Genomic DNA, 14,312 nt, shown 5'->3' with positions numbered 1-14,312 from the left:
AGGATTCCAACCTGTGACCGTAGCAGCAGCGCAGTTCCGGACTGAAGCGCCTAGAACCGCTCGCTCACAGCGGCCGGCGGTTTTCCGTTCATCTAGGGTCCAACCGACACGGTCACGAGCCCAGGACAGGCGCTGCAGGTGATGCCGTGCAGGCGCGTCGAGCGTCTGCTGCCATAGCCCGTTAGCGCCAGATTTCACCGCACGGTCCTAATGCATACGGTTGTCGTACATTGATTTCTGCGGTTATTTCACGCAGTGTTGCTTGTCTGTTAGCACCGACAACTCTACACAAACGCCGCTGCTCTCGGCCGTTAAGTGAAGGTCGTCGATCAGTGTGGCGTTCGTGCTGAGAGGTAATGTCTGAAATTTGGTATTCTCGGCACATTCTTGGTTCTGTGGATCTCGGAATACTTAATTCCCTAACGATTTCCGAAATGGAATGTCCCATGCGTCTGGCAAGAACTACCATCTACATCCATACTCCGCAAGCCACCTCTGATATTATTCTCATGGTCTCTTCGCGAGATATGCGTAGGAGGGAGCAATATACTGCTTGACACCTCGGTGAAGGTATGTTCTCGAAACTTCAACAAAAGCCCGTACCGAGATACTGAGTGTAACACTTTGGCGATTACTAAATGATCCTGTAACGAAGCGCCCTGCTCTCCGTTGGATCTTCTCTATCTCTTCTATCAACCCTATCTGGTACGGATCCCACACTGGTGAGCAGTATTCAAGCAGTGGGCGAACAAGTCTACTGTAACCTACTTCCTTTGTTTTCGGATTGCATTTCCTTAGGATTCATCCAATGAATCTCAGTCTGGCACCTGCTTTACTGACGATTAATATTATATGGTCATTCCATTTTAAATCACTCCTAATGCCTACTCCCAGACAATTTATGGAATTAACTGCTTCCAGTTGCTGACCTGCTATATTGTAGCTAAATAATAAGGGATCTTTCTTTCTATGTATTCGCAGCACATTACACTTGTCTACATTGAGATTCAATTGCCATTCCCTGCACCATGCGCCAATTCGCTGCAGATCCTCCTGCATTTCAGTACAATTTCCCATTCTTACAACCTCTCGATATACCACAGCATCATCCGCAAAAAGCCTCAGTGAACTTCCGATGTTATCCACAAGGTCCTACGACACTCCCCTGCGGCACACCTGAAATCACTCTTACTTCGGAAGACTTCTCTCCGTTGAGAATGATATGCTGCGCTCTGTTAACTAGGAACTCTTCAATCCAATCACACAATTGGTCTGATAGTCCATATGCTCTTGCTTTGTTCATTAAACGACTGTGGGGAACTGTATCGAACGCCTTGAGGAAGTCAAGAAACACGGCATCTACCTGTGAACCCGTGTCTATGCCCCTCTGAGTCTCGTGTACGGATAGCGCGATCTGGATTTCACACGATCGCCTTTTTCGAAACCCATGCTGATTCCTACAGTTATGTTCACGGACGAGTCCACGTTCACGTTCTAAGTCTTAATTCCCGTCGTGCGGCTGTAATCACATCGGACAGCTTTTCACATGAATCAGCTGGTTACAAGTGACAGCTCCACCAACGGACTGCCCTTCTATACTTCGTGTATGCTGTGGCCTTCTCCACCAGACATCACGGCGCCTAGAGTATCAGCAACCAAACTGACAGCCTGTAGCCGCGCGTTGCCCGCGTCGCGGGCACACCGAAGCACTACATAACCGACAGGCAATATTGTTGAACGGCCACAGCAACAACGACAACAACAACACCACAGCAAAGACACCAGCGGTCACCAGGGGCCACTACCGGTCCACATAAACGTAAGGAAGAGGTCGTTGCAGATCCCGGAACTATTTTCACACGTCAAACCACCTGATGGAAAATAGTTCCGAGATACTCATCCGCCGAAGCGCTATAAAGGCCGGCGCTCGGCCGCAAATCGACCGCATCATCTGCCGACGCCATATTCCTACTCGGCTCCCGCAGGTGTTGGTCCTCGGTACCCCAGTCCCTTGGACTCTTACTCGTACTGCAAAGTACTTGGGCGTTACCCTGGACCAGCACCGCACGTGGCGCCCCCACATCGATGACATGCGTCGAAAGACGATAGGGCGACTATGCCAGCTCTACCCCCTCATCAATCCCACATCTTCACTCCCTACACACCTTGCTGTCAGACTGTACACCCCCCTTGTTCGTCCTATCCTTGAATATGTGACGGTGGTGTGGGGCAATGCTGCCCCCACCCACCTCCGCCGACTCCAAACTGTCCAGAACCGGGCTCTCCGGCGTGCTCTCCGCCTCCCCTTCCACTTCCCTACCCAAGAACTCCACATCCTGACCGAGGTGCCTCTCCTTCAATCCCGCATCCTCTCCGCTGCCACTTCCTTTTACCAGCAAACCCGCCGCTCTCCCAATCCTTTAACCCTTTCCCTGGGCACCCGTGTCCACCGTCTGGCCACCACTCGATGGCCTGACCTTCTCTTCCGCCCCCCATGACTCCACATTCACTAGCCACCTCATTTCGTATCAATTACTCTTTCTCACATCATCGACCCATCTCCACACCACGTCATGCCATTCAGCCCCCCCCCCCAAACACACCACCCCCGCATCCCCCAACGTTGGCCTAATCCGGACAGGCCGATCCTCTTTCACTTCTCCATCTGTCACTCTCTGACTTCTTTCTCTTTCCCCCCTCCCACTCCAACGCCTCAAGATTGTCTGCCACCGCCATCACCGACGCCGCCACGAAGAAGAGGCCAGGATAATGGCCTTTCGCTTTCATTTAGCTCCTACTGTCCCTCCTCCTCGCCTTTAATCTGTCTTTTAGCCAATGCGCCGTTCAATTTCCTCACACTCCTACTGTCTCTTCGACTGTCCTGTCAGCTTTCATTTAAATACCACGCCGGCCAGTCAATTGGGCCGTTCGTTTTCCTGCCTCTTCTACTATCCCTCTGACTATTCTTCAACTTTGTTAAAAAAAACACACAGCACAAAAGTCAAATCAAAAACAATAACCACCATGTCATCTCCACACCACCACACCATGCAAGAAAGAGAAGCGCCCCAGAGGCGCTAAGACTTCACTCCCAGCACAGGGTCCAAACCCCTGTCATGTGCGTCTGCGTCTGCACATCGACCGCCAACAGACTTGGATAGCTGCCGCCCCGGCAGCCCGGCTTGGATCTTCTCGCTGATCTCTGGATTAGGCTTGGTATATCGGAAAAGTCTCTGGCGGAGACTAGTAGGAAATTATTTCAGTTGCTTTCTATCTTATTCTTGTATCTAGTTGTGATTCGAAGACGGATCATTGTTTTGTGTTGGTGTTATACTTGGAGAATTTCTTTTGGTTAATGGAACAGTCCAATAAATTGTTTTCGGACCTTGATCGTTAGTTTCTTCTGCTTACGCAGCCATATCAGTGTACGCGATAGTAACGCCATCTGTGTTTGCATATTGCTGTCTCATGGCTTTGTAAAGTCGCTGTACTCTAGTACTGTTTAGGCAGAAGAGTAGGCGTGACGTAACGAGGTGGCGGCTGTCCGGCAGGTGAAGATCCCGCCGCTGGAGCGGACGTTCTCGCGCTCGCTGGGGGTGGGCACGCTACGCGGCTTCTTCCGCGGCGACGACGGCTGGGTGCGGCGACTCACCACCGTACACCGAGTCGGAGACGTCCGACTGGACCGCGGCCGGCGGCCTCCAGGTGAGCAGCTCATTCTCCTTACCTTCTCCATACACTCACGATTTTATTTATCTACTAGCTGACAAACCGGGCGTTGCTTGGGTGTTCATTTTGCCAATTTTCTATTGGAAACGAAAATAAAAGTAATATACACTCAGGACAATATTATGGAAATGGAAGAGGCCGTAGGTGAAGATGAAATGGGAGATATCATACTGCGTGAAGAGTTTGACAGAGCACTGAAAGACCTGAATCGAAACAAGGCCCCGGGAATAGACAACATTCCATTAGAACTACTGACGGCCTTTGGAGAGCCACTCCTGACAAAACTCTACCATCTGGTGAGGAAGATGTGTGACAGGCGAAATACCCTCAGACATTAAGAAGAATTTAATAATTCCAATCCCAAAGAAAGCAGGTGTTGACAGATGCGAAAATTGCCGAACTGTCAGTTTAGTAAGTCACGGATGCAAAATACTAACGTGAATTCTTTACAGACGAATGGAAAAAATGGTAGAAGCCGACCTCGGGGAAGATCAGTTTAAATTCCGTAGAAATGTTGGAACGCGTGAGGCAATACTGACCCTACGACTTATCTTAGAAGCTAGATTAAGGAAAGGCAAACCTACGTTTCTAGCATTTGTAGACTTAGAGAAACTATAAAAAGGTGCTAATTTAAGGAGATGGGACCTGGATAAACTGACTAAACCAGAGGTTATAGAGAGTTTCAGGGAGAGCAGAAGGGAACAATTGACAGGAATGGGGGAAAGAAATACAGTAGAAGAAGAATGGGTAGCTCTGAGGGATGAAGTAGTGAAGGCAGCAGACGATCAAGTAGGTAAAAAGACGAGGGCTAATATAAATCCTTGGGTAACAGAAGAAATATTGAATTTAATTGATGAAAGGAGAAAATATAAAAATGCAGTAAATGAAGTAGGCAAAAAGGAATACGTACAAACGTCTCAAAAATGAGATCGACAGGAAGTGCAAAATGGCTAAGCAGGGATGGCTAGAGGACAAATGTAAGGATGTAGAGGCTTATCTCACTAGGGGTAAGATAGATACTGCCTACAGGAAAGTTAAACAGACCTTTGGAGAGAAGAGAACCACTTGTATGAATATCACGAGCTCAGATGGAAACCCAGTTCGAAGCAAATAAGGGAAGGCAGAAAGGTGGAAGGAGTATATAGAGGGTTTATACAAGGGCGATGTACTTGACGACAGTAGTATGGAAATGGAAGAGGCTGTAGATGAAGACGAAATGGGAGATAAGATACTGCGTGAAGAGTTTGACAGAGCACTGAAAGACCTGAGTCGAAACAGGGCCCCGGGAGTAGGCAAAATTCCATTAGAACTACTGACAGCCTTGGGAGAGCCAGTCCTGACAAAACTCTACCATCTGGTGAGCAAGATGTATGAGACAGGCGAAATACCCTCAGACTTAAAGAAGAATATAATAATTCCAATCCCAAAGAAAGCAGGTGTTGACAGATGTGAAAATTACCGAACCATCAGTTTAATAAGTGACGGCTGCAAAATACTAACGCAAATTCTTTACAGACGAATGGAAAAACTGGTAGAAGCCGGCCTCGGGGGAGATCAGTTAGGATTCCGTACAAATATTGGAACATGTTAGGCAATACTGACCCTACGTCTTATCTTAGAATATAGATTAAGGAAAGGCAAACCTACGTTTCTAGCATTTGTAGACTTAGAGAAAGCTTTTGACAATGTTCACTGGAATACTCTCTTTCAAATTCTGATAGAGGGAGCGAAAGGCTATTTACAATTTGTACAGAAACCAGATGGCAGTTACAAGAGTCGAGGGACACGAAAGGGAAGCAGTGGCTGGGAAGGGAGTGAGACAGGGTTGTAGCCTATCCACGATGTTATTCAATCTGTATATTGAGCAATCAGTGAAGGAAACAAAAGAAAAATTCGGAGTAGGTATTAAAATCCATGGAGAAGAAATAAAAACTTTGAGGTTCGCCGATGACATTGTAATTCTGTCAGAGACAGCAAAGGACTTGGAAGAGCAGTTGAACGGAATGGATAGTGTCTTGAAAGGAGGATATAAGATGAACATCAACAAAAGCAAAACGAGGATAATGGATTGTAGTCGAATTACGTCGGGTAATGCTAAAAGGTATCAGATAGATTATATAGTGGTAAGCCAGAGATTTAGGAACCAGGTTTTAAACTGTAAGACATTTCCAGGGGCAGATGTGGACTCTGACCATAAACTATTGGTTATGAACTGTAGATTAAAACTGAAGAAACTGCAAAAAGGTGGGAATTTAAGGTGATGGGAGCTGAATAAACTGACTGTACCAGAGGTTGTACAGAGTTTCAGGGAGAGCATAAGGGAACAATTGACAGGAATGGGGGAAAGAAATACAGTAGAAGAAGAATGTGTAGCTTTGAGGGATGAAATAGTGAAGGCACTAGAGGATCAAATAGGTAAAAAGACGAGGGCTAGTAGAAACCCTTAGGTAACAGAAGAAATATTGAATTTAATTGATGAAAGGAGAAAATATAAAAATGCAGTAAATGAAGCTGGCAAAAAGGAATACAAACGCCTCAAATATGAGATAGCCAGGAAGTGCAAAATGGCTAAGCAGGGATGGCTAGAGGACAAATGTAAGGATGTAGAGGCTTATCTCACTAGGGGTAAGATAGATACTGCCTACAGGAAAATTAAAGAGACCTTTGGAGAAAGGAGAACCACTTGCATGAATATCAAGAGCTTTGATGGAAACCCAGTTCTAAGCAAAGAAGGGAAAGCAGAAATGTGGAAGGAGTATATACAGGGTTTATACAAGGGCGATGTACTTGAGAACAATATTATGGAAATGGAGGAGGATGTAGATGAAGATGAAATTGGAGATATGATACTGCGTGAAGAGTTTGACAGAGCACTGAAAGACCTGAGTCGAAACAAGGCCCCCGGAGTAGACAACATTCCATTAGAACTACTGACAGCCTTGGGAGAGCCAGTCCTGACAAAACTCTACCATCTGGTGAGGAAGATGTGTGACAGGCGAAATACCCTCAGACTTCATGAAGAATATAATAATTCCAATCCCAAAGAAAGCAGGTGTTCACAGATGCGAAAATTACCGGTCAGTTCCACAAGTCACGGCTGCAGAATACTAACGCGAATTCTTTACAGACGAATGGAAAAACTGGTTGAAGCCAACCTCGGGGAAGATCAGTTTGGATTCCGTAGAAATCTTGGAACACGTGAGGCAATACTGACCCTACGACTTATCTTAGAAGCTAGATTAAGGAAAGGCAAACCTACGTTTCCAGCATTTGTAGACTTAGAGAAAACATTTGACAATGTTGACTGGAATACTCTCTTTCAAATTCTAAAGGTGGCAGAGGTAAAATACAGGGAGCGAAAACCTATTTACAATTTGTACAGAAACCGGATGGCAGTTATAAGAGTCGAGGGGCAGAAAAGGGAAGCAGTGGTTGGGAAGGGAGTGAGACAGGGTTGTAGCCTATCCACGATGTTATTCAATCTGTATATTGAGCAAGCAATGAAGGAAACAAAAGAAAAATTCGGAGTAGGTTATAAAATCCATGGAGAAGAAAAGAAACTTCGAGTTTCGCCGATGACATTGTAATTCTGTCATAGACAGCAAAGGATTTGGAAGAGCAGTTGAACGGAAGGGATAGTGTCTTGAAAGGAGGATATGAGATGAACATCAACAAAAGCAAAACGAGGATATTGGAATGTAGTCGAATTAAATCGGGTGATGCTGCGGGAATTAGATTAGGAAATGAGACACTTAAAGTAGTAAAGGAGTTTTGCTATTTGGGGTGCAAAATAACTGTGATGGTCGAAGTAGAGAGGATATAAAATGTAAACTGGCAGTGGCAAGGAAAGCGTTTCTGAAGAAGAGAAATTTGTTAACATCGAGTATAGATTTAAGTGTCACGAAGTCGTTTCTGAAAATATTTGTATGGAGTGCAGCCATGTATGGAAGTGAAACATGGACGATAAATAGTTTGGACAAGAAGAGAATAGAAGCTTTCGAAATGTGGTGCTACAGAAGAATGCTGAAGATTAGATGGGTAGATCACATAACTAATGAGGAGGTATTGAATAAGATTGGGGAGAAGAGAATTTTTTGGCACTACTTGATTAGAAGAAGGGATCTGTTGGTAGGACATGTTCTGAGGCATCAAGGGATCACCAATTTAGTATTGGAGGGCAGCGTGGGGGGTAAAAATCGTAGAGGGTGACCAAAAGATGAATACACTAAGCAGATTCTGAAGGATGTAGGTTGCAGTAGGTACTGGGAGATGAAGAAGCTTGCACAGGATAGAGCACCATGCAGAGCTGCATCAAACCAGTCTCAGGACTGAAGACTAAAACAACAACATACACTCATGCTCATAAATTAAGGATAATGCTGATACATGGTGAAACAACGCTCTGGTGGGCGGTTTGCGGGCTTAAATCACCTCGGGGTATGACCATACAGTGCATTTGACCTGCGGTCGACCCACGGTGGCGCTGGCAGCAGTCCACATACGCAGAAGTGTGTTGGTGCAGCGAGTAAGTGTGCAGACATTTTCAGAGGTGCCAATGGTGACTGTGTGCTGAAAATGGCTCAAAGAACACATATTGATGACATTACGAGTGTTAGAATACTAGGGCGACTGGAGGCTGGTCAAACACAGCAGGTCGTAGCACGGGCCCTCCGTGTGGCACAAAGTGTGATCTCCCGATTATGGCAACGATTCCAGCAGACAGGAAACGTATCCAGGCGCTACAGTATGGGACGTCCACAGTGTACGACACCACAAGAAGACCGATATCTCACCATCAGTGCCCGCAGACGGCCACGGAGTACTGCAGGTAGCCTTGCATGGGACCTCACCGCAGCCACTGGAACAGTCTACAGACGACTGAACAGACATGGTTTATTCGCCCAGAGACCTGCAAGGTGCGTTCCTCTGATTCCTGGTCACAGGAGAGCCCGTAAAGCCTGGTGTCAAGTACACAGTACATGGTCAGTGGAACAGTGGACCCAGGTTATGTTCACGGACAAGTCCAGGTATAGTCTGTACAGTGATTCTCGCCGGGTTTTCATCTGGAGTGAACCAGGAACCAGATACCAACCCCTTAATGTCCTTGAAAGGGACCTGTATCGAGATCGTGGTTTGATGGTGTGGAGTGGGATTATGATTGGTGCACGTACACCCCTGCATGTCTTTAACAGAGGAACTGTAACAGGTCAGGTGTATCGGGACGTCATTTTGCACCAGTATGTCCGCCTTTTCGGAGGTGCAGTTGGTTCTACCTTCCTCGTGATGGATGATAACGCACGGCCCCACCGAACTGCCATCGTGGAGGAGTACCTTGAAACAGAAGATATCAGGCGAATGGAGTCGCTTGCCTGTTCTCCAGACCTAAACCCCATCGAGCACGTCTGGGATGCTCTCGGTCGACGTATCGCTGCACGTCTTCGAACCCCTACGACACTTCAGGAGTTCCGACAGGCGCTGGTGCAAGAAAGGGAGGCTTTACCCCAGCAGCTGCTCGACTACCTGATCCAGAGTATGCCAACCCGTTGTGCGGCCTGTGTACGTGTGCATGGTAATCATATCCCATATTGATGTCGGGGCACATGCGCAGTAAACAGTGGCGTTTTGTAGCACATGTGTTTCTGGACGGTTTTCTCAACTTATCACCAATACCGTGGACTTACAGATCTGGGTCGTGTGTGTTCCCTATGTGCCTATGCTATTAGTGCCAGTTTTGTGTAGTGCCACGTTGTTTGGCACCACAATCTGCAATTATTCCTAGTTTATGAGCATGAGTGTAGTAATCATTACAATGTGCATAGTATTAATTGTCCACTCTAGGATGTGTCACGGCACGGAGGCCCATGGCTGCAGATGTTGCGATAAAAGTTGAATGGTCTCCGTCAGTGCTGACAGCTTTTACAGCATAGCCAACCTAGTCAACTACAATTCGCAAACAACAGTATGCAGTGTAGCCGCGCGGGATTGGCCGAGCGGTCTGGGGCGCTGCAGTCATGGACTGTGCGGCTGGTCCCGGCGGAGGTACGAGTCCTCCCTCGGGCATGGGTGCGTGTGTTTGTCCTTAGGATAATTTAGGTTACGTAGTGTGTAAGCTTAGGGACTGATGACCTTAGCAATTAAGTCCCATAAGATTTCACACACAGTATGCAGTGTATTTAGGGTAATTTCCATTTATTGTTCCTTCTCAGTTGCACATTTTTAATTAGATTACCTGTTTAGATCACTCATGATTATCTTGAGATCTAAGTAGCAGCGTCAGCAACCCGTTTCGTCTACTCAGAACCACATTTCAGAGTACTTTGATTCTGAGTAGACAAGACGGGTTGCTGACGCTGCTGCTTAGATCTGAAGATAATTCAGAGTGATCGAAACACGCAATCTAACTAAAAATGTGCAGCTGAGAGGGAAGAATAAATGAGAATTATCTTAAATATCTATACAGCTGCTGCATCTCTCAAGACGATTATGTCGACTATAGCGAACGTGCACTGTGTTCAGCGCAACTGCGCAATCGTAAACGAAAGCAGACATAACAACGGAATTAGAGTTCACTGTAATGGTATTGCCTATCTAACTAAATTTGAAATGGCTCGGATTTGTTGATACATTCGATGAAGATACTCTTTGCACACACGATTTAAAGCTAAAGTTGGTACATACCAGAAACGAAGGCACGTCGGTTCGACGTCATACGTCTTCTACCAACTTCTATTGAAACAGTTATTCCCATCCACGCACGGTAACTCATAAAACAGTGAACAACTGAAAAGGTGGGAGGAAGAAAGCGCTAATGCACAGAAGCGTACATTTTAGTATTCATGTTGTATGTCTGGTTAAACTCAAAGGCAAGATCATATAAATACAATAAGACAAAACAATTTATTGTGTGCTCATAATGAAAGAACCAGTTTCATAACGCTGCAGAAAGGGAACCACTGCTCAAAATGCCGTGAAATTCGAGCAGCATATTACTGAAGCAGGGAGAAACGTCATGGAAAAACCAAAAATTTAATGAAAATTGTACCAATAGATTGGGCTGTATGCATCTTAAAATGACAATGAACCGCAAAACGACGGCTAAGGTTTGAGTTGCACACTACACTACACATCGGAGAGGAAAAGTCTATTTTTAATTGCCCTGAGGCCAAAAACCGCAAAAAATGCAAAATGACATCGGTTTCTAGCTGTCATGAGACTGGCGCAAGACATGTTCAATGTGCTGTCCACCATTTTCTTCCACAAGTTGAAATCGAGAAGCAGAATGTTCCACAACAGAACGGAGTGTTTCGGGCGTCACGTTCAGAATGCGTTGCGCAGTGAATGCCTTCAGCTCAGCTACGTTCATAATGAAGCACTGAACACAACATATTCCAGATAACCCTACAGCCAGAAATTCAAAATGGTTCAAATGGCTCCAAGCACTATGGGACTTAACTTCTGAGGTCATCAGTCACCTAGAACTTAGAACTACTTAAACCTAACTAACCTAAGGACATCACACACATCCATGCCCGAGGCAGGATTCGAACCTGCGACCGTAGCGGTCGCGCGTTTCCAGACTGTAGCGCCTAAAAACGCTCTGCCACTCCGGCCGGCCAGCCAGAAATCACATGGACTAAGATCAGGTGATCTGGGCGGCCAGGCTGTAGGCAAATGAAAAATGCTGAAGGTTCGTAACGACGTTGGTGCGAAAAACACTCTGATAGCGTTTACAGGTGACGGTACAGGTAACAGCACCCGCACAACTCATCTCCTAGAAACATCACGGCCCTTCGATACACGATGCCGTCAACCCGCACCGCAAGGTCACCTTTGCAGAATAAACTGGTACTGGTTGATGTGCGTGCGGATTTTCCGTTGCCCATATTCTGCAGTTCTGCTTACGGCCATGTCATTGGGGATGGAAATGTGCTTCGTCTGTCCACAGAATGTCCATGGCCATTCTTTGTCCACTTCCGCGCAGGCAAGGAAGCAACTCCTGAACATGGGTGGTTTTGTATGGATAGCAATGCTAAACGCTTCGTAGCATTTTATACATTGTGCTCGCAAGCGTGCCAAACGTTCGGACAATTCCCCGTGCGCTGTATGTTTGCACACCACCGCTCCACCCCTCTTGCAATGCTGTGGCCATACCTTCGATAGACGTCGGATCAACTGATTTCCTCCTTCTGTCACACTGCACTTCAAAAGAATCTCTCTTTTCGAATTTTGCAATCATTTGCTCCATATCCTTAGCAAACAGACTTTTTTCATACCCTTGAGTGTCCAGAACTTCTGCAGGGCTCCTGCCGCACAGTCACCATTCTTGTAAAAGAGCTTTACCAGCAGCACGCTATCCTCCACGTAGATAGTCATGGTAGGACTCTCGGACGCAAACTGAGGAACAGCCGTGTGCCAAGCGCGACTTGTTGGTGTGCATATTCAGACGCTTACAGCACCAACTATTAGTCAAATTTTCGTTTTTTTTTTATTCCATGACGTTTCTCATTGCGTCAATAATACGCTGTTCAAATTTGATGTCATTCTGAGCGGTGGTTCTCTTTGTACAACGTTTTGAAACTGAAACTTTAATTATGGACACACTGTATATACAAGGTACTCGGATGTTCCCGTAGCAAATTTCTAGGACCTGTGGTGGGGAGTGGATACATAACATTTTGAATTGGAACCCATATCCGGAAACGTCATCCAACGCTACAATGTCATAGGCTCCGGGGCCTGTAAATGTATGTACACTACTGGCCATTAAAATTGCTACACCACGAAGATGACGTGCTGCAGACGCGAAATTTAACCGACAGGAAGAAGATGCTGTGATATGCAAATGATTAGCTTTTCAGAGCATCCACACAAGGTTGGCGCCGGTGGCGACACCTACAACGTGCTGACATGAGGAAAGTTTCCAACCGATTTCTCATACAAAAACAGCAGTTGACCGGCGTTGCCTGGTGAAACGTTGTTGTGATGCCTCGTGTAAGGAGTAGACTTTGATAAAGGTCGGATTGTAGTATATCGCGATTGCGGTTTATCGTATCGCGACATTGCTGCTCGTGTTGGTCGAGATCCAATGACTGGTAGCAGAATATGGAATCGGTGGGTTCAGGAGGGTAATACGGAACGCCGTGCTGGATCCCAACGGCCTCGTCTTATCCGCATGGCTGTAACGGATCGTGCAGCCACGTCTCGATCTCTGAGTCAACAGATGGGGAAGTTTGCAAAACAACAACTATCCGCACGAAAAGTTCGACGACGTTTGCAGCAGCATGGACTATCAGCTCGGAGACCATGGCTGCGGTTACCCTTGACGCTGCATCACAGACAGGAGCGCCTGCGATGGTGTACTCAACGACGAACCTAAGTGCAGGAATGGCAAAACGTCATTTTTTCGGATGAATCCACGTTCGGTTTACAGCATCATGATAGTCGCATCCGTGTTTGGCGACATCGCGGTGAACGGTCATTGGAAGCGTGTATTCGTCATCGCCATACTGGGGTATCACCCAGCGTTATGTATATGGGGCGCCATTGGTTACACGTCTCGGTCACCTCTTGTTCGCACTGACGGCACTTTGAGCAGTGGACGTTACATTTCAGATGTTTTACGACCCGTGGCTCTACCCTTCATTCGATCCCTGCGAAACCCTACATTTCAGCAGGATAATGCACGACCGCCTGTTGCAGGTCCTGTATGGGCCTTTCTGGATACAGAAAATGTTCGACTGCTGCCCTGGCCAGCATATTCTCCAAATCTCTCACCAATTGAAAACGTCTGGTCAATGGTGGCCGAGCAACTGGCTCGTCATAATACGCCAGTCACTACTCTTGATGAACTGTGGCATCGTGTTGAAGCTGCATGGGCAGCTGTACCTGTACAAGCCATCCAAGCTCTGTTTGACCCAATGCCCAGGCTATCAAGGACGTTATTACGGCGAGAGGTGGTTGTTCTGGGTACTGATTTCTCAGGATCTATGCACCCAAATTGCGTGAAAATGTAATCACATGTCAGTTCTAGTATAATATACTTGTCCAATGAATACCCTTTCATCATCTGCATTTATTCTTGGTATAGCAATTTTAATGGCCAGTAGTGTATGTACGGGGTGATTCGACGACGAGGTCACAGACTTTCAGGGACGATGTAAAAGAATAAATGTTTCAATTTAAAGTACGGGTCCCTGTACCGGAAATGAACGAGTCGAAAGTCATAAGCGAAAACCGTTCTGATACCTCTGACAGTGGAACATTTGTACCGGTACTGTTGTTGCTAAAACTGTAGGGTACGCGTCTTTCAGAGGTGGTAGTATGGACCAAAACAAGAAAAAATGTCTAGTAGGCATAGGCTCTAACTATGAGTAATTATTATTTAATAAATGAGTTGTTTTTCACTTTAGCGAAGATGAACAAGCTATCATAGCTCTTCAGGTATGCATTTTAGAGCACACGTTTACTGGATATTTTTCTTGTTTTGGGCCATTCTACCTCCCCTGAAAGTTGCATTCCACACTTTTAGTAACAACAGTACCGCTGCATGTATTCAGCTGTTAGAGGTATCAAAATGACTTTTC

General features: G+C 46.2%; 1 protein-coding gene across 1 annotated transcript in view; it reads left to right on the top strand.

The window, feature by feature from the left end:
• The window catches only part of LOC124595217, a 105,011-nt gene that overhangs the window by 68,114 nt on the left and 22,585 nt on the right, over positions 1-14,312 (top strand). The window contains exon 2 of the mRNA XM_047133861.1: positions 3,552-3,705. Coding sequence (XP_046989817.1) covers positions 3,552-3,705 — 154 coding nt within the window. The remainder of the gene's footprint in view (positions 1-3,551; positions 3,706-14,312) is intronic.

This window comes from Schistocerca americana, chromosome 2 (genome assembly GCF_021461395.2).
Source record: "Schistocerca americana isolate TAMUIC-IGC-003095 chromosome 2, iqSchAmer2.1, whole genome shotgun sequence".
Classification (NCBI taxonomy): Eukaryota; Metazoa; Arthropoda; class Insecta; order Orthoptera; family Acrididae; genus Schistocerca; species Schistocerca americana.
The sequence above is the reverse complement of the archived record's forward strand: the minus strand, read 5'-3'. Positions and strand labels throughout refer to the sequence as shown.